Source organism: Neopsephotus bourkii, unplaced genomic scaffold, assembly GCF_033783945.1.
Source record: "Neopsephotus bourkii isolate Nb327-2 ecotype Australia unplaced genomic scaffold, CSIRO-AGI_Nbou_v1 NB_359, whole genome shotgun sequence".
Classification (NCBI taxonomy): domain Eukaryota; kingdom Metazoa; phylum Chordata; class Aves; order Psittaciformes; family Psittacidae; genus Neopsephotus; species Neopsephotus bourkii.
The window spans coordinates 772,131-793,021 of record NW_026900865.1 but is presented as its reverse complement, the minus strand read 5'-3'; the positions used below and the strand labels follow the sequence as shown (position 1 = coordinate 793,021).

General features: G+C 40.5%; 1 protein-coding gene across 3 annotated transcripts in view; it reads left to right on the top strand.

Moving 5' to 3' along the window:
• Window positions 1-20,891, top strand: part of TBC1D30 (TBC1 domain family member 30) — a 56,805-nt gene continuing 35,914 nt past the window's right edge. The window contains exons 1-2 of one of the 3 annotated variants that reach the window (XM_061348492.1): window positions 1-366; window positions 2,547-2,711. In XM_061348492.1, coding sequence (XP_061204476.1) covers window positions 108-366; window positions 2,547-2,711 — 424 coding nt within the window. In that variant the 5' untranslated portion in view covers window positions 1-107. Of the gene's footprint in view, window positions 367-491; window positions 511-2,546; window positions 2,712-20,891 lie in introns of those variants that run through there. The other 2 variants (XM_061348493.1, XM_061348496.1) reach the window with 2 other exon arrangements.

Below are 20,891 nucleotides of genomic sequence, written 5' to 3'. Positions count from 1 at the left end.
CTTCCCGCCGCCCGCCCGCCCTCCCGCATCCCGCTGTGGAACGGGCCCAGCCGAACCCGGAACTCGGCGCTGCCGGCGGTGGCGCCGCGCTGTGGGGGTTGCGGAAGATGGAGGCGGGTGAGTCCGGCCCGGGCGGCAGGGCGGGCAGCAGCGCTGACAGCCTGGCCGAGGAGGAAGAGGAGGATGAGGACGAGGAAGGTGCTGGCAGCGGTCGGTCCAGCCGCACCTCGTCGCTGGTGAGCGGGCTGCTCACCGAGCTGTACAGCGCCGCCGAGGCGGCCGCACCCTCTTCGGGCAGTGCCCGCGCCAGCGTCCTGCAGGAGCTGCAGCAGCGGCCGAGCCAGGTCAAGTACCTGCGGCTGAAAGGTACAGCCTGGTCCCGCTCTGCCCGGGCTGGCAGCTGCCTCTGTTACCCCGCTTCCCTCCTCTGCCTGCAAGCGAGTCCTGCTGTAGTCCTGGGTATAGTCCTCTCTCTCCTGCCTCCGTGTCTATGCACACGTGTGTCTGTCTGTATGTATCCTCCTTTACTTGTTATAGTAGCTTTTATGTATGGCAATGTCTCCTGCTGCACAGTTAGCTGGTATCTCCTTCAAACCAAGACTTCGTGTGCTGTGCCCTCCCTCCTTCGTTTTAGGCGACACAGGAGGAAAAATGGAGTCACTGCTACTAGAGTTTCTGTGTCATCGTATCAGCTTTTGTGCTGCTGTAAGTTCAGTGCTATTCCTCATTTACAGTAATGAGTCAATGACCAGTTTCCTATTCCCTCGTCCTTTTCCTTCCACACATCCTCTGTCATAAGAGGTAGTTGCTTTTTCAAGTCCTTTATTTCTAGTAGACCTAAACTAAACCTGGCAATTGTAAACCTTATTTATAGGTTTACAAAACCTGTAAATGTTATTTACAGGTGTGGCTTTCAGGAAAGAAAAGTAAGTGCAATAAAACCATGTAAATGCAATAGTCAACTGACTAAAATCTAAATGAAAAAAATTCATCAAAGAATTCTTATTGAAAGCAAAGTAATCACACCACCAAACGTTTGTGAAAGAATGATCTTGCAATCCCAAGTCGATCTGATGAGGAGAGCTGCATAAAGGCCTCTTTTCTCTTGGTGTTAAATCAATCTTGGTTTTGATTAGGGGGAAAGAAAAAGGCAAGAGGTGAATAAACGTGCCTATTTTCTAGACCTGTATAAACAACTTTCCGCTTCCGTGTTTGGCTTCTTAGTGAGGTGATACGCCATCTGATATTGCAGGATGTAGCTCAAGTTGTTCACTGCATCCTGTGACAGTCTGGGACTCCACAGGAAATTTGCTTGTTCAGGAATATATTTTGTAATTTGCCGCAGTTAATTGTTTTTACAGGGACAGCTCAATGACAGGAGAGCGAAAGAACAAAATTCAGCTCAATACTTCCTACAAGTCAGTAGGAATAAAACTTGATATTTTTTTTCTTTCTCAACATCTATGGATGTGGTTTTAAATCACCTTTGCCCAGTGTGATTGGGAGTTCCCAATATGTTGCAGTCATGCCTTGTTCTTCGCTATTTCATGATTGATTGAGCCTAATTTGTCCTTTTCTTTAAGTTTTCCAGATTTATTGGAAGAGTTTTGCTGTACAAGCTGAACCGTTTACTATCCCACTAATAGTATTTTTTCTGGGTGCATACATGTTTTTCTCATTGGATCGGGTTACCAAAGTATGGATTTCTTTATTGATTTTTCTTCCAGCATCAGGAGGGGCATGGTTGGATTGAAAGCGATAGGATTTGAATGCTTAGCCACAGGGAACAGACAGCTGTTCAGATGTACCCAGCTATTACAGGGAAGAGCTGAAGAGATCTGAATGTGATAGGCGAGACCCAAGCTTTTCCTGGTGGGGGGTGCCTCTGAAAACAGAGCCAAGGACTTAAAAAAGATAATGGACTTAAGACATTTCCCCAGCAACTCTGTTTTGTCCTGGACCTGCAGCTCACGACATGGGGACAGCAGGAATATTAGAAGTCAGCCCGGACATGTTTGTGAACTAAGGGAGTCTGGTGGCAGAGTGACTGACTGGGGAAATAGTTGAGGCCATGACTGAAGCCATCTGGTTTGCATTTTAGTGGAGTTTCCCACTTGGAACTCATCCTGCTGTTGCATTTCTAGCTTTTCAGGCACCTTCTTGAGTGTATTCCCTTGTTCATTACTATTTGCTTGTTTCCCATATATATTTTCCCCAGGCAACTTCTGGAAGGTACTGTATTTAAAGCTTACCCCCTGGTGGCACTGCTGTAGGTATATTATGGCTACATCTGTCACAATGTTTCTAATTTATAACAGTGTAATTATTAACTGTGCAGCCAGTTAAGGTGCTGTAGTTTAAAATTAAAGACTTCGGCTCAGATCTGTAAAATATGTGTAGTTTGGAATTATCATAGTCCATAGAACTTGTAATTTAAAGCAAGTTTGTATAAGTAAATGTCCATGGGGCAAGTTCCTTTGCATGCCAACTACAGGAAAGTGAATGTTTTGGCCTGTACTGAAGTTATTTTCTCTGCTTATTGGCAGATGTTGATGAATTAACAACTATAAAACGAGAACTGAACTACAGAATTTCTGTTCAGTCAGCAAGGTTGCTTTGTCTTCTGAAGCAGAAAGACAGGCTTGTACATCAAGTCCAGAAGAACTGTGATATCGTCACAGCTTGTTTACAGGCAGTTTCGCAGAAGCGATGTAAGTACTTTCTCTGTATGTGTATACTAATGTAAGTAGTTTATTTCATTAACCTGGGCAGTATTTCAATTAAGCCCTTGCGCTTCATTTAAAGTTGAGAGGCCAGGCTATGCAATTCCTTAGATACGACCGGCTTCCAGTGATGTCAGTGTCTCCTGGGAACAGGTAAAGTTCAGCTAGCTCAATGAGGTGTGCTGCTGTGGCCTCAGCTTGTGTATTGGTGTGGCATCCTTACTGTAGGTTGTCTGCCAGGCTTTTTTCACCTTTAATTTACAGAAAGCCCAAGCTGAATTTTTTGGTGTGCATGCTATGTTTGACTGTGTGCTTTCATATGGTTATAAAGGAGGTGCTAGCAGGGAATTCTTACTGGAAACTGTACACAGCATATGCAATTGTCTTCCTAGAGCATTGTTAGTAGTGTGTAACACCTTTTAATTGGGTTAATTCAAGATAACAAGTATTAGTAAAAACAACTCTCTTTCAAAACTCTATATCAGCACCTGTGTTTTCAGAGTTTCAGAGGGGGTGCATAGGAAAGAAGAGAAATGTTGCTCATTAATTGTTTAACCTTTCAGTGAAACAGTGAAACCTTTTTATTTGACTTGGCAAAGTGCTTTTGTTAATTCTGCCAAAGTGAAACTGCATGTAATGTCGTATGTAAAAATAAATAGAACTTATACCTTTAGAAAGGACATGAAAGTAACCTAATGTTCCCTGTCTTGTTCTTTCATTAACATGCAGCGTGACAGGTACAGAAATATTCAGGTACAGTAAATAAAGCATGGTCTTTTCACAAAAATGATTGTAGGAGCTTTGAGGTGCATGTAAAAATTTAATAAAAGAATCTCACTGTAGTGGCATGTGCTAATGTAGTTTAGTGAAGGGTTTGTCTATTACTGTGAAACTTAATTTTAAAGCCTTTAAAAGTGTTCCTTTGTTTCACTTAAACTTGTCATGAAAGTTCTTGCCTGTTGTGCACTGTGTAGACATATTTCTTATTCTCACATTTTTTTTTCCTTCTCAACATCAGCTTGATAACTGAGTCCTCAGTGCCATTAACACTTAAGCCTACATTATAGTCCTCTTTTAAATGAGACTACTTGGATTTTGCTTGCGTTTAAGTATTTAGAGGATTTGAGTAGAAATTCTGGATTTCTGAGCATCCTAACCTCATTTATTAGGTAAAAAACTATTGACTGAAAGGGATACAGGATTTCATTCTAAATATGAATGAGTTTCCACAAATTTCAGGTACTGTTTTACACACACATTAATGGCGTGTTTTGTTTAAAATGTGCTGAAAACAACTGAGATAGTTGAAGTTTTAAAGCAATGCAATTTATTGCTTAATAGCCATGCATGTGCATGCAGGTTTTTGAAGACCATGTGTAGGTATATATTACAGAATCATAGAGTAGTTAGGGTTGGAAAGGACTTTAAGATCATGTAGTTTGAACCCCTCTGCCATGGGCAGTGACACCACACGTATATTACATTTTTTTAAGTGACATATTTTTATTATTAGTACAGCATATTTACCTGGTGTTAATTTTAATCTTACATTAATTTGGATTTTCAGAAATATATCCACTATATCAAAAACTTAGTTATTTCTAGCAGTTTCTGCAGAGGGTGGTAAAAATGGGTGCACAGGAGAAGGTGATTGCTTAGAGTAGCTTGAGAAGTAGAGCTGCTGAGGATGTAGTGAAATCCTAAAGTCTCAGCAAAACTGTTATGCTAATAGTAGAAAGATCTGTTTTCTCCTCTGTTAACTATAAAAAAGAAGAGGCAATATGATGGAACATTAAAAAATGCACCCTCCCCCTTTCCCCCAAAATGTAAGAGAGTGTTTCTGCTCAATAAAGCCCTTGGAAATTAGAAATTCTGTAGGCTAGCTTTTCATTTTTAAATATTCAAAACATTATTATTAATTTATAGTTTTGTTATTGTTCCAGGTTTTTCTGATGAAAGCGTATACTTGCAATAAAATGTTACATGCCATAAAGCTTTATTACATGCTTTCATGTACAGCATTAACATTATGATATCCTGTAATACTAAAATCTTTATCAAGTAAGTATGGAAAAATTGTTAAAATATTTTTCCTTTTGAAGTATGGTTGTTTGGTTTTTTTTTAGTGGTAAATTAAAATTTCATGGAGTTACATTATCATTCTAACATTTCAAAATATAAGTGATCCTTCACCTGATATATATATATATATATTTTCATGGTATGTTTATACTCTTGTCACATGGGGAGTTCATTTTCCTTGCTTATAGTGAAATCCCTATGTAGAGTTAGCATTTTACTTTTAAATTAACCTTCAGTTTGCATTCAGATGTTTGGGTGCTATTTTTAAGCAATCTCTATAGACCAATTGCAAGGAAATACTGTTTCAGGAAAAGATAGAAATTGTCTTGATGTTTAACTTTGGCTTTGTCAGATTCTTTTTGAATACTGCGTGACAATTTCACTGTTAGTGGTAACTTCAGTTAGTTAGGAAATTAGAGGGCTCATAAATTCCCTTACTTTCCTGTAAAGTGCGTATTATGCTGCTTTAGTCTGCTTCTAAAGGGGAAAAGCCAGGTACTGTTAAAAAAACTATGCTTAAAACTGTTTTCAGTGTCTGAAAGTTCAATGTCTGCAGGTTTTGCAGGCTTCAGAGGGAGACATCCACTAATCAGTATTTAGCCTGCGCTGGTTCTTGGTCTCTGCTCAGTGCACAGAGGAGTGGCCCCCTGGCAGCTTTGGAAGCCCATGGCTGGCTTGTATGTCAGGGCTACTGATACCCCCCACAGCCCCTGCAGCATTTGAACTCCTGAATGGGTAAATGTGGAGGAGCAAACAGTTGCAAAGAATACCTGAATCGCTTTTTTTCTGATTATGCTGTTAACCCATATCCCTAGGAGGTGATGGGTATTTTGCATACAAATAGGTATTGCCATCGAAAACAAAATTCACTGCAGGGTGAAATGCATTTTGGTCAGAAGCATGAATGGCTGTGGCTCTGCTGCAGGAGGATAAATTGTTCTGCTGGGTACATGCTAAAAGCAGTATACTGTGCTGTACTTTGTAAGATGATCAACCAGTTTCACTTTAGTAACACTTTTAAACATAAAGTACTCCAGTGAAGAAAAGTAGTTTCTAGGCACACATTTCTCTTACTTGTTTGATTTTGACTTATTTATAGTAACAAGCTGCAGACTTGTTGTGTAGCATTGTGAACTATTTCAAATCTATCCTAGAAAGCAGAGTGCTTTATGTGCTTAATTATATCATTTGAGAAGAGCAGAATTCAGTAAAAAATAAGGTCTTGCAGCTATCATCTAAAGAATATGCAAAAGGCATCTCATTCTTTTCTCTCTTCCTGTATTTTATATAGTGACAGCTTGCTTATGTTACTAAAAATATTTTGACTGTTCAAATTGCAAACTAGAAGTTCCTTGAATCATGAGTTTTGATTGCCCGTCATTTTAATAATAAATAAAAAAAGGCATGTGTTATCTAGAAACTATTTCTAAGTAAAATAATCCAGCTCAATTGTAACTCAGCCTGGCTAGAAGCAAACAGGAATGCTTAGATCTGATTCAGTATAAAATAAGATAAAGTTATATTAACAGAAAGTTCATAATATTCTCTTGTATTCTTGGTGGAAAAATCATTTTATCAGAAAATCGCACAGAGATCATTAATTTGGTGCGGTGTAGCTGTGGTGCTATGTACCTGTAATGGTACATAGTAATGTACATGGTCATGGGTCTTGTGCTGTGTTCAGAGAGACTCTCAGTATTCTCTTTCATAAGAATAGAGAAACTACGATTCTTGCTTAGAAACTACGATTAAAGATAAGTGTTATTCTGCTATTTCAGCATTGCCTTCTGTATAGAATTCCCTAAGATGATAATAAATGTTACTAGCTTTCTAGTTTTCCTTTCCTCTCCTGGTTTCATTTAATGCAGAACCAGTAGAGGGAGACAGACTTGTATTTCGTGGAGAGAGAGAGGTTTCATGTTTCATAGGCGGATGGCTGTTATATCACTTCCTTAAACGTGAAGGGAAGTGCTTTACAAATGTGGTCAGGCAATAATTGGATGAAAAAATTTCGAGTCAGGCTGTCAAGTGTTGTTTGCAAAGGAAGTATTAGGTATCATGTGTGAAGTAGTTAAAAAATGGTGATAAATGGCTTTTTAATTATAACTAAGATCATTAATTCCTACATGGTTGTGGAGGTTGTTTAGAAGCTCTTGACAGAGTGAGCTGAAGCTAAGCATTTTAGCTGCAGTCCAACTGGAGAAATTCAGAGTTTTATGTATAGTCTTATTAGCAGTACTTGTGATCTGAGTGAATCTTAACTGGACAGAGAGCCAGCACAAGTTGGCATCATTTGGGCATAGTTTGGTTCTCTGTGTTCCTGGGGGATGGACAGAATTTCCTGGGAGAAGATCGGGCCATGAAGCATGCTCAACGTCTGAGAACATGTTGCTGTCCCTGTAGCATCAACTCTTCTCTCAGGATGTGGAACTCACTCAGAGGAAACTGGAAAAACTTTGCCTGATGTTTTAATTCTGTGAGTTGGTTATGAGAGGACTGGGCAAGATGACCATCATCAGGTGTCTCTGGATAAGTGCAATTTAGATATATGAGCATACTTGCATGTCTAGATTAAGCTTCTGTTTTGTCTCTCCTAGCTCCATCCCTTTAAAGTTTGTATCCTGTCCCATCTTCCATTCCTTCCCTTTTTCAACCCTTTATTAGATTTATTTACTCAATCCTAGTGTTTAAATACTGGATTTCTCACCTCTGTTTCGTTTCCCCTTGCTACGTCTTGTCTACTGTGCCATGTCTACCGCTGTCAGCCTCCTCCCAGTCTCTGAATTCTCTTCACATTGTTTTTGGTCTCTTTCATATGTTGTTCCCTGTTTTTTTCTTGCCTGCATTAAGTATCTACTTGCCTGTTTTCTTCATCCTCCTTCTTCCCTCAACACTTATTATAAAACCAAGGCAGACATTCACAAGTTTTAGTTTATAGGGTGAAAGTTTGATCAAGTGTGTAAGAACAGTTTTAATACAATATACTATGGACCATTTACACAGCTAATACCAATTGAACTTGATTTCATGAGGTTCTTGGAGGAAAGGAAAACTTTGCATGAGAATAATCAACCATTGGAGTAGTCTCCTTGGGGAAGTGGTGAGCACTTTTAAGGTTCAGCTGGACTGGGTGCTTGTGTAGACCATTCTTTTGCTAGGAAAGGCTGGACCAGATGGTCCTTGAACTTCCTTCTAACCTGGTAATATGTGGTTGTCAGTCTGGGTCAGATGCATTGTAACATGGGAGAAACACTTGTAAGAATTCATGTAGATCAAATTATATATATGTGGCTTACATGTCCCAGTAGTTTGATCTACTCTTGGAGTTGTATAAATGTGGAACATCTCAATCTGGAACATCTTTAATTTGGAACATCTCAATTACTCTGGCTTGCTTTATTTATGAACAAGTGAGTTAGTCGCCGACTCCGCTACTGTGGCAGTTCTGCCACTTCCCATCTCCGTTGGTTTAAATTAGGGGCCAAATTTTACATTTCTATTTGCTTTTCATGTTCCTCACTTTAACATCTGAAATATGTTTCGGAGGAGGATGCCTGTATTGAAAATGAAAGGTATTAATGTCTGCAATTTCCAGTATTGCATTTAAAACTGAGAGAGGCTATCATGTACTTGCTCTTTTTATCTCCAGCTCTAATTTAGATTTCCAAGTGGATGTGAAACAGATCATTCATTTAGAAAACCATGTCTCATTTTCAAGGTGTTAGTCTGATACATTTTAAATTTAACTAAGGAGCTTTGATGTTTAAAGCCAGATCAATCTGTTTCAGTAACTTTTTATAGCGATAACTATTAAATTGATCTACCAAAAGTACATTTCTCCTTTGATGTGGTTAAAATAGGAGGTTTACTTATGGAGTCTGATTTTGTGTGAGTCATCCTCAAATGACTCAATTGGCTGCATATTTCAGTTCAGTAGCTTTCCTTTTGCCTCATCTGTATTTGTGTGCTTGGTTACATTACTAGTTTCCACCCTCCGTGGGTGCTAATGAATCTGATCCTTTAAATTGATGCTGTGGCTTTTTGAAATGCATACTTAAGAAATGTTGCTTGTGGCTACTATTTGTTTTTCCTAACTAATTGTTTGTAATTTAGTCCTACCTGATCTTTCGTCCTTGAAGCCTTTTTGTGGGGAAGGGGAAACAGAATGAAACAGAAACATGAGCTTAAAGGTGTCATGGTCAGCTTGTTTGTTTAAACTGATGCCAAATGTAGACTGAATTTTATTTACAGTCGATTGCCTACTTGTAGCAATACATGTGTAAATAAATAGAATATTGATATTGATTTTTTTTTATTATTATTGCTGTTATGCTGCAGAGAGTGAAGGCTTTCTCTGTTATTTATGACTCAAGATGTAGAGATGGGCTGAGGATTGGTGAGCAAGGATTTTGTAATCCACTCTGTGTCCTGTGCTGGTTTGCAAGGATTCATGTAATGGGAGAATTAGAAAAGCAGAGAACCTGTGTTTAGGAATGCCGGATCTTGGCTCAGTGAGTATGGTAGTGGTGTGCTTGGTCCATAAGCTGCATCGGGCCACATGGCAGCAGTTCTGATCAGGGTGGTGAAGTTCACCTCCCAGTCCCTTGGATGAAGGGGGACTGGGATGAAGGGGGATGCTCTGCATGAAGAAAAGTGACTGAGATGCAAGTGTGATCTTAACTGACTTGTTCATTGTTAACCAGCATTGTTAATAAATTGTGTGATGCTTAAAAACATTACTGGAGAACCCTTCAAAAGAGCCATCTGTAGTGGTGGATATAAAATGAAATGCAGTTTGATTATCATATTTCTTTCAGCTTCAGGCCAGCCAAGATTCTGGGAATCTGAAAGCTTATTCCATTGCAAATGGGAGCCATTCTGAGCCTGGGCAGAGAAGGATTACTTTCCTTTTAACACTAGGTTTGGAGGAGAAAATGATACGAGAACAGCATAATTTGTTGCTGTGCACCAGCCTGTGAAGAAATATTTCGATTAGCAGATGTGTGTCATGTTTAGTATTTGTTAACGTTAATTAAATTGTGTATTCTGGAGATCTGTCAGTGAGTCTGGGAGAAAGAGAAGTGAATGTTAGGAAATGTAGTACCAGCTGTGTGGAACAGAGAACAAGAAGTTGATGCTTTGCAAGGGCAGTGATTCTTGGTTTTTAACATCATTTGGAGTTTACTATCGCAGTATTTTATGCGGTTTTGGAAGTTACCTACATGAAAAATGCCATCTCTGCATTAAGGGCTGATAACTAATCACTAACTGAATAATCCTGAGGAGTTTTTAGGTAGTGCATTGCATGGTTACTTGGTGAGAATATGATCTTAGAATCATAGAATCATACAATAGTTAGGGTTGGAAAGGACCTTAAGATCATCAAGTTCCAACCCCCCTGCCATGGGCAGAGACACTTCGCACTAAACCATATCACCCAAGCCCTCGTCCAACCTGGCCTTGAACACTGCCAGGGATGGAGCATTCACAACCTCCCTGGGCAACCCATTCCAGTGCCTCACCACCCTAACAGGAAAGAATTTCCTCCTTATATCCAATCTAAACTTCCCCTGTTTAAGTTTTAGCCCGTTACCCCTTTTCCTATCACTACAGTCCCTACTGAAGAGTCCCTCCCCAGCATCCCTATAGGCCCCCTTCAGATACTGGAAGGCTGCTATGAGGTCTCCATGCAGCCTTCTCTTCTCCAGGCTGAACAGCCCCAACTTTCTCAGCCTATCTTCATATGGGAGGTGCTCTTGGAACTAGCCTTTGAGTGGCACAGCCAGGATGCTAAGACTTGGGGAAGCAGTGTGAGGGGAAGTAGTTTAACAGAGCAGCAAGTCAATAAAATTCTGGTACAGGGCTGTGCTGCTCTGTTGTCCCTTATGGGATATTCTTTTAAAGAACTATCAATTAAGTTCCCAGACTCAAGGTGTAATTGTGCTGCTGATGGGATGTGCATGGATTTTGAGGTAATGATTTTTGACATCTTTGATCACTTGATGATCAGTATTATTGTTAAACCCTATGAGAGACCACCCCCTCATTGTCTTCCTCCAGCTCTTCAGGATGACCTGTGCTAGCCCCAGAAAGCTGGCTGCTGTGTGAGTCTATGGAAGCCCTTGGCTGGCTAGCTCAAAATGCTTCAGCTGATGCCATCTTCTCTTGCTGATACTCTCCACTGTAAGCACAAAGCTGTCATATAAATTTTAAATTGGCAAACTCTCCAGTCTTTTCCTTACGAGCTTAGCAAATTGTGTGATCGTGCAGATTTGGTATCCCTCAGGGCTACTCTGGGGCTAGTTTCAGTTTCTTGACTCCCAAGATCAAGTGAAATGTCTTTCCTGTTTTGGTGGTAAAAAGAGAAAAAAAAAGTGCTAAGAGTTTTTCTTTTTTTCCTAGAAAGAAAGGGGCTGGATTTGCTGTCTGATTTGGTCATATCTCGACTGAAAAGTTCCTGCAGTCTGTGCCACTGCAGAATGTTAAATTCAAAAGATGGCAGGAGCCTAGTGCTTACTTAATGTTGAGCAGAACCTGGAATCCTCACGTTGAGGGAGATTCTGCTTTAAAGGGTACAGCCACTAAAATATCTTGTTCCAGCATGAAATGAAACACCCACTCACTAGGAAGTCAGTTGCTTATGAAGCAAAAATTCTAAAAGCTTGCATTTTAAACTAAAATGCTTTGTTCAGATTGTGACACCTCACCCTCTTTCATTTCATATTACATAATGAGCCATTTTCAAGTAAGATGTTAAAATGTTTAATCCCCAAAAGAGTCAAAATTATTCTTTTGGCATTTGGAAATATGTTTTCATCAAAGATAAGATTCTGCTGTGAAGAACTTTGCTTTCCACAAGCTGGTATTTTATGGCAGAGCTTTCCATTAAAGTGGTTCCAACTAACTTCATTACTGAGATCTTCCTGGTGACATGCAACCAGCCATCCTGCAGCTTGCTTCCTGGCTGCTCAATGCTGGGATGGCCAGGCTGATTTAGGGAGCTGAGGAGCCAATATACATTCCTAAGCCATATATAAGCCATATATTTTTCCTTCTGCATCTTTAGGAATTATACGAATCTTACTTTTCAGTGTCACATACCTCATACTTTACTTCTTGTCCCTAACTCTTACCACTGAAGTGTCTTACCTCTATCAAAAATACCTCCTTATCCCTTCTGAATAAATGCCAGCTCATATTCCATCATTGGCTAAAACTTGTGCAATTCCCAAAAATGGCTAAAACTTGTGCAGTTCTCAAAAATGGCTAAAACTTGTGCAATTCCCAAAAATGGCTTTTATCGAGGTCTCCTTCAGCTATGTTCTTTGGGATTTAACTAAGCAAGCAGCCTTGGCAACTGCTTTGACTAGGATTCAGAGGTAGGATTGCTTTTGTTACAAACCCTAGGAGTCTGTTCAGGATCTAGGTACTTAAACAGTTTCAAGCAACACTGAGCAGTGCTCAGTATCAGCAGGGTGTGTAAGAATATACCATTGCACTGCTACTTTTAATAGGACACTGGCTGCATTCAAAGTTGGAGTCACTGCTGCTGGTAAATTCCTGGGGACAGTGTAGAGCCTGCTGCCTTAAAGAGACCATTCCTTTTTGGGGGAATTGCTACCTCCTGCCTTGCTGCTGCTGCTGCTCATTGTCCAGTTCAGTGAGCTGCTGTCTCTGGAGGGGTGGGATGTTCCTGGGAAGGGGAGATGACAGGGGTTTGGGGCTAGATAGAAGCTGACCTCAGACACCTCTCTGAGAGGAGAGGGCTGCCTGTTAAGCCTCAAAGTTAGCCCCAAATGGGCCCCATGAAGAAGCAAGTTGCTGCTGAGTACGGTGACATACCATTTGGGGGATACCAGGCTTCCACCGAAAGGACTGTGGTGAGACCTGGAAGACCCTGGTCAACCAGCCCTGGTGTTCCCCTTCTGTGTAAGCTTTGCACCCTGTGAAATGCACAACCATCCCCCTGCAGCTTGCCTTTTCCCCCACTTTGGATATTTGTCCTGGGAAGTGGCAGACATCTGGGGTGAAGGGGAAGTGAGGCTAAACTGACCTGTCTCAAGTGTGTCAATATAGGCATGTTCTGTAGTTGGTGTCAGCTGCTGAGGCGAAAGGGGCATGCTGTAATGGTCTCCTGAGGTGATGAGAGCATCAGCCGCTGCTTATCTAACTACAGCTAGTTTTCTTTCTTCCCCTTCCTCCAAAATAAATAATTCTACCATTTTATTATTATTATTATTATTATGTAGACACTTGATGGTATGGAAACAGCTGAATATGGTAACAATACAAAACATTATTCTTGCAGAATAAATATGTCATTGCTTATGAAACTGAACAGTAAATCCAGGAAGTCCTTCTGTAAGCAATAATCTAGCTGCTGCATCTAGGCCCAGTTTGCAACAGAAAATGCAGATGGTTCAGTATAGGAAGGTATAGATTGCAGAACTGCTACCAGATATTTGTCCTGCAACATTTAGTGTAGCATGTTGTAAATATTCTTTGTCAGTGTGCAAGCAGCTGTAACAACAGTGAAATGGTTGAGTTAGTGCTACACCTGGTACTGTATTTATTTGGGGTTGACTGCTTGGCTTCTTTTCCAAATTCTTCTGTGTAAGGGTAATCCTGTTGCTGTTGCAAAGTGGAGGCTGACCTTGCAGAATTAGTTTTGTGATGCATGTAGAGTTCTGAGTGCACTGAATTACACTTTTCACATCATCCATGTCATGAAGAGTTCATGAACTGGATAGTACTTGTTACATAAAATACTTCCTGAGTATTAGAAATCAGGATTACTGTGATAGATTGTGTGTGTGGGTTTTTTCTGGATTACTTATCAAGTAATACTTGTAGTACTTATATATTAATTTGCCTGAATAAAGTGGTTCTCAAACCAGTGATCTCATGTCTCTAGTACCGGTGTAACTTTGGAAGGTGGGATTTGATCAGCTGGAACTAAGGAGGCATGCAGTCACCAAAGAAAGGATGATGCTGTTTGCCAACAGCAGCAGTCAGAACAGCCCATTCTCTGTCTACAGTCCCTGTCACTCAGTCATGCTAACATCACTGTTCCCTCTGCTCATTTGCAGCTATTCAGGTGAATACAGGATCAGTGGTAAAGTTTGGTTAGTGTAAGAGTTTCCTGAAAAACTGGAAAAGCGAGGGTTTTATTTAATCACCCTGGGATTACTGTGTTTGAGTGAGGTGAGGTGCTGATTTCCACACAGGTTCAGGAAGAGTGTGAAACTGAGCTCATCCTGCTTCAGGCCAGTATGTCTACCTGGGACAGGGTGAGTGTTGGCTGGAGAAAGGGAAGTGGGGTGCATGTCCCAGCTGAGCAAAGGGCTCAGCCTACAGGTTTGTATGTGAAAGTAGTCGTGTGTTTTGCTGCGAGGCATCAGCATCAATGGTGTAACCTAGGAGTTAATTGCATTAACTGGGAATTCTTGAGGAAGCTGGTGCTGCCAAAGACGGTGTAAAGGAGTGATGTGTGAGATGTGCACCAGTGTGCCTTCATATTTCACAGATCCTTTAAACACTTCTGAACTGATTGCAGATCCTGCTCTGATTCCTGCAGATAGTGAAAAGCCATTTTATCTATAGCAAATAATGATGGATAATGAAGATATAAGGGTTTATGAATGTGTATAAACTCACAGCAGGGGTGGCTGTGTGAGCTGTATGCTATAATACCATGTCACTGCAGTCTTTAATCTTTCTCTGGCAAGCTTTTAGATGTGGAAACAGCCTGGGAGAAAAAGTTGTGCAATTAGATTGTATGCATAGTCCTTAACACTTCTCTAGCTTAGTGTTACCTCCTCTTTTATTCTGGGGATTATACTTCAGTACAAGTAACTGTGCTGTTCTTTTTCCTAATGAAATGCCCTTTTTTTTTTTAACCATTGTGAACTTGTAGGAGGGTTAATGGGGCTTTTCTGAAAATGCCCAACAGAGTACATTGCCTTTAAGTAACACAGATGCATTTTATCTCCAAATATGGCACACGCTAAATGTTCTCTGGTTGAATTAGTCTTTGAAGAAAAGATTTCCTGGATACTAAAGATCAAATGGAGGATAACAGCTGCTTGGGATAATTAGTGCTAGGAATAGACTGATTTATGGAGCATCAGGCAGTGCTAGCAGCTATGTTTCTGCAGCTTTGTGAGATAAGCTTGGCATTTAAAAACAAGATGCTAGAAAAGTAGACTGTGAACTTGGTCTGTTTGGATCAATAGTCCTGACTATAATTCTGTGCTGAAGCAGCTCTGGAGGAAGGGTTAAACAAGAACCTCAGATTTTAAAATGCGTTTCTCCTTGAAGCTGTTAAGAACCTGAATTTGACTTACTGAGCTGTAAATGAGTGCTCGTTGAGTACCCTTGAAATTTGCAAGGAAAGTCAAGCCTGTGTTCCATCTCCATGTTACATCATCTTACTTACAAACCTATCATTTATATCTCTTCTTTTAGTAAAAACTGGAAACCTTTTGCTATATTTTGTGAGCAGTGAAACAGCTTCTGAATTTAGTTCCCTATAAACTATAGTTACCTCCCTGAAATTGCGGCAACCTGGTACTGATTGATGTTTTTCCTGCCATCCATACAATACATGTGACCAAAATACAGAGCACAAAAAGATTTTGATTCTTGGGTTGGATTAGGCATCATTGATAGGTAATAGTTTAATTTTTATTTTAATACATTACTGCTGATTTCATATCTTATATAATAGCCATTGGCAGCAATAGCTCTTTGGCCTTAGATCCTGAAGGAAAAGTAATTATTCAGTGAGACCAAAGAAAGTTGCAGTAGGGAGGCAATCAATGTACATCACTGATCTTTATTTAAAAGAATACTAAACTGAGGAGTTAAATGTTACTAATATTTGTAGTACTGCCTAGAGAGGCCCAGTGAAGTCAGGAGCCTAAGGAGTTGGTCACTGGACAAGCATGAAAAAACAACTTTTAATGAGACAAGACTACTTGAAGGCTGGTAGAAGAAACACATGTTCAGAGGAGTGAAGTGAGTTGTTCTAAGCTACTCAGTAGTAAATAAACAATCAGAGCTTTGCTGTTACTGAAACTCATGCTTGCATGGTGGTGTACATGTTCAAAATCAATGTTAATAGCTCAAGGCTTCAGTATTAAATGAGCCTTTGATTAACCCTAAACACAATCAGTTCAATAAACTTGTCCTGTAAGAGTGGGTTTTGAACTGAAATTTCATCATTTACCTGTTGAGTAAAAAAACTTGGAGTCATTGTGACTGATAACTATTTTCTCCTCTTCATTTTACTCACAAACTTCAGCCAAAAAACCCCAACAACAACAAACCAAAAAACCAAACAAAAACCAAAAAACCCCCCCAACTGTGTCTGTGTCAAACTTACTTAAATGACTGACGTATGTACTTTTTCAGGATGGGAGGTGGTAGCTGGAGGATCATTTGCTTTGTTAGCTGCTTCCTTTTCCAACACTTGCAGAATGTGCTCTGTGAAGATATGGCCCACATTGGAGATGAAGGGAATTATGTGGTCTGGAGGATGTAGGTTTTCAGTAGCTTCATGTACATGCAAAACTTCATGGAAAAGTTTCTCTTTCTTTAGAGAACTGGTGGCATCTGCAAATGGCAACCAATGTACATGTCATCAGAGAAATAGAATGGTGGTGGAGGATTTCCATATTGACCAAGCATAATTTGTGGTTCCAAGAGCTCTATGGGACTTATGGGCTTCTCCTGGAGTGAACCTGTTTCTCTCCCCAATCCCAGAAAGAGTTTTGTTTCTGTTCCTCTGTCTGCAGAGGCCATGCATACCAAGAGAGGGAGGATCCATGCTGGAAGCAGGCCTGTTATCCTTGGGCAGTGCAGGAACAATCCATCTCTTTGCTACATGTCTAATGAAAGCCTTGCACAGTGTGAGCCTTGTCTACAATGGATGATGTTCTTAGCATTACTGGAAATAAGTACAAAACAGCATGTATAAAACTTCTACATATCAACATGGCCCCATTCCCATAGTGCTTCCTGGCCCAAAGCAAAGATGTTTAGTGGTTAGTAATTTTTCTGACTTTGGCAATTACTTTTTAATCTAAGATTTTTGAAAGCGTTCTGTCTGTGGATAAATCTTGTCTTGGGGACATAGGGTGGTTTGGTTTTGTTTAATTATGTTGGGTAGATTAAAATCTTGGTTTCTGAAATAGCAGTTCAGACCAATGAAGCTGGCAATTCACACTGTAAAATTCACTTTCTATGCTAGGTGGAAGCAAATAATTAGGTTCTAATAAAGGCTCAGGAAGAATATAGGGACACTGTCTGTGTAACTAGGGATCAGGTCAGGAAAGCTAAGGCCCAGTTATGAGTCTGGCCAGGGACATGAAAGATAACAGGAAGGACTTCTCTAGGTATATAGCAAACAAAAGACAGACTAGGGACAAAGTGGGGCCCTTTCTGGAAGCTATCAGGAGAACTGGCTATGCTGGGTTTGGAGAAGGCCAAGGTTCTTAATGACTTCTTTGCCTCAATCTTCACTGGCAAAGGCTCTGACCACACCACCTAAGTCTTTGCAGGCAGATGCAGGGACTGTGAGAATGAAGACCTTAGGCTCACTGTAGGAGAGGGTAAGGTTCGAGATGATCTTAAGAACCTGAATGTGCACAAGTCTATGGGACCTGATGAAATCCATCTGCAGGTCCTGAAGGAGCTGGCTAATGAAGTTTCTAAGACACTGTCCATCATATTTGAGAAATCATGGCAGCCAAGTTAAGTTCCTGATGACTTGAAAAAGGGAACTATAGCCCCCATTTTCAAGAAGGGGAAAACGGAAGACCTGAGAAACTACAGACCAGTCAGTCTCATCTCTGTGCCTGGCAAAATCTTGGAGCAGGTTCTCCTGGAAAGCATGCTAAAGGTTGGATGGAGAAGAGATTTGGAGCAGCCCTGTGGAGAAGGACTTGGGGGTGTTGGTTGATGAGAAACTGAACATGAACTGGCTTCAGTGTGTGCTCACAGCCCAGAAAGCCAGCCGTATCCTGGGCTGCATCAAAAGGATGACCAACAGGTCAAAGGAGGTGATCCTGGCACTCTACTCCACTCTTGAGAGATCCCACTTGGAGCACTGTGTGCAGTTCTGGTGGTCTCAACATAAGAAGGACATTGAGCTGTTGGAGCAAGTCCAGAGAAGGCCCCAAAGATGATCAGGGGGGCTGGAGCACCTCCTGTCAGAAGACAGGCTGAGAAAGTTGGGGCTGTTCAGCTTGGAGAAGAGAAGGCTGCATGGAGACCTCATAGCAGCCTTCCAGTATCTGAAGGGGGCCTATATGGATGCTGGAGAGGGCTCTTCATCAGGGATTATAGCAATAGGACAAGGGGTAATGGGTTTAAACTTGAACAGGAGAAGTTCAGATTAGATATAAGGAAGTTCTTTACTATGAGAGTGGTGAGGCACTGGAATGGGTTGCTCAGAGAAGCTGTGAATGCTCCATCCCTGGCAGTGTTCTAGGCCAGGTTGGACAGAGCCTTGGGTGACGTGGTTTAGTATGAGGTATCCCTGCCTGTGCAGAGGGGTTGGAACCAGATGATCTTAAGGTCCTTTCAAACCCAAACCATTCTATGATTCTAAAGGAAGAGCAGCTCAGTTTTAGAGCTGGGAGCCTGCAATCTGCTATGACCCTCATTCTTTTGCAAACATTATTTTAAGCAAGGCGTACATATCACACCTCTCAGAATTATTTTTTCATAGATTAGGTTTTCTGCTGACTTGGTGATTTGCTTTTTAAACTGACCATGTAGCATTTAAGCAGGATTCTGGGATGTAAATACTGGCCAAGATATGCATTTACAGTATACTGTTTAGCAAAGTTAGGGAACACTTCTTAATTTTTATAATTATGCTTTCCAGCATACTTTTTATGTAGGCCTCTTCAATGATATTTTCTTCTTAATATGTTCCTTGCCAAAATAATATTTTTTATTAAATTCTTTAATTTGCATTAAATGTAAAAGGTCCTCTCTCTCTATTTTATTGAGCATGTAAGCATTTCTGTGATTTTTATTCCAGTTGTTAACACTAGACTTTATGCTACTGGTTACTACAGCAGTTAAAATATATTGTTACTTACCAGTCCTTGCATGACATGTCTTTTACCTTGCTCATGAAATGGAACTGCCTGCTTAACATAACTGCATATGTTCTGCTTTACTGTTACAGTCGGCATATGAAGGTGATAAGTAAAATAAATTGACTCCCTCCTCCTCCCCTGCCTTTTATTTTCTTCATCAGGACAAGAGATATCAGTGTGCTCCTCAAATGGCAATTACAGAGTTTGTTTATACAGTTGAAAAGTGTGAAAAGATCCCTCTACTTACCTACCTACCACTAAGATTAAGAGCTTGCTGGAAGCGTTTCAGACATAGAAAGCATCTACAAACTTTTTTTCTCAGCATCCTTTTGAAAGACAATATAGATGTACAAAGAATTAGATGTAGCAGTAGACTTCAGCTTGCGATAAACACACCTACATTTTAGTGTTTGTTCGTAGGTGTTCACATGAGAGCAAGGTGCCTATGCTTCCCTCATGGTCATTATAGATCTAACCAATGTCTTGCTCTATTGCTTGTAATATCAACAGCTCTTTACAACCTACTTTCCTTTGTATCATGTCATTTCTTAGTGTTCAAGGCTAGCTCATGCCTCCTACCTCCATCCTGCATACTTTAAAACAAGCACCTTCTCAATTTCCCCCATGCTGGCATTTCCTTGTAGATGTTTAGCCATGTTGAACCTGAGTGGATGATTAAAACCTACTCCCTCAGCTCTGTTATTGACTTTATGTCTTCACCATATGCCACAATGCCTACAGAAACACAATAGTGGCTCTTACACTGACTAATGTCCCAACATGCTTTCCAGGATCATCTCACTGCCTCCCTGCACACCTCTGTATGCTAATGTGTTTTCTCTTATTTCTTTCTTTTAAAACAGGCAGTCTGGTTTTTGCTGTGTTTGTACATCAACCACTGCAATAATGCTGCAGTCCAGGGTTAGGATTTATGGGAACTGCAGTGAATGCAAATAGCTTTGATAAAATACCAGGCATACTCAGTTATGCAAGTCCTCTATTACTGGTATAGTAAGAGGAACTAACTTCTGTCTTGTGATCAAGCAGTATTATATTTAAGCCCCTTTTTTGTTTCCCACATGGGTAGTTCTGAGTTAAATCTCATTAATTGTCCTTCCAGTGCAGCCATCAAACCCTATGTTAAGATAAACTTTTCCACATTGCATCTATTTTATAATGTCAGAGTAGATTTTTTTTCATCTGAAACATTTGAGATGCCTCTGATTTGTGGTGCGTGATGTTTGAAAAATACAAGTCAGTTTTCTACTTTTCACAAATTCTTTAAATTCTCTCCCGTTAAACTCTGGGAACAGTCAATTCCCAGTGATGGGCCTGGACTGGAATAGGCTACCCTTTGTACCCAGCCCATTGGCACTGGTTGCTATCACTTGTGTGCTCAGGGTTAATGACTTACCAGCAAATTTGATTCTTGTATCCTTCAAATCAGTTTGACCTAGGAGCTCAAGATGATGCAGAATACCAGCTTTTTAATGGTGTGATGGTGAGAACTGGTGATATAGGAGAGTAAATAATTTGTAATGTAAAGCATTTGAATATTAACCTATTCCTAGCTTTCAATGTGATTTTGTTATAGAGTCAGGATTAAGAAAAGCTTCTGGCTTACTGCTGAGTGGTTTCCTAAAGAACTTGGGGAAAGTAGGGGCTTCATGCTGTAGTGAATTGAGCATAAGTCTGGGAGACATGTACCTGCAGTTCTGCTGTTGCTGGCCTTAGCCCTGGTACTGTACAGTTTTCAAGTCTCTCTTCATCTCCCTCATTTGTGGAAATACTAAAGGAGAGAGGTTGTAATCAGGTTCAAGGGCATTACAGACACGTCTGTACTTCTGTTTTAGCAGCCTGTGGTGCTTTTGAGAGCATTCATATTCTCACCTACGCCATCCGATTGCATAAGCATCTTGTGTCACTTTTAAGAGCAACCTACAAATTGAGGGACTGCAGACAGACATAGCTG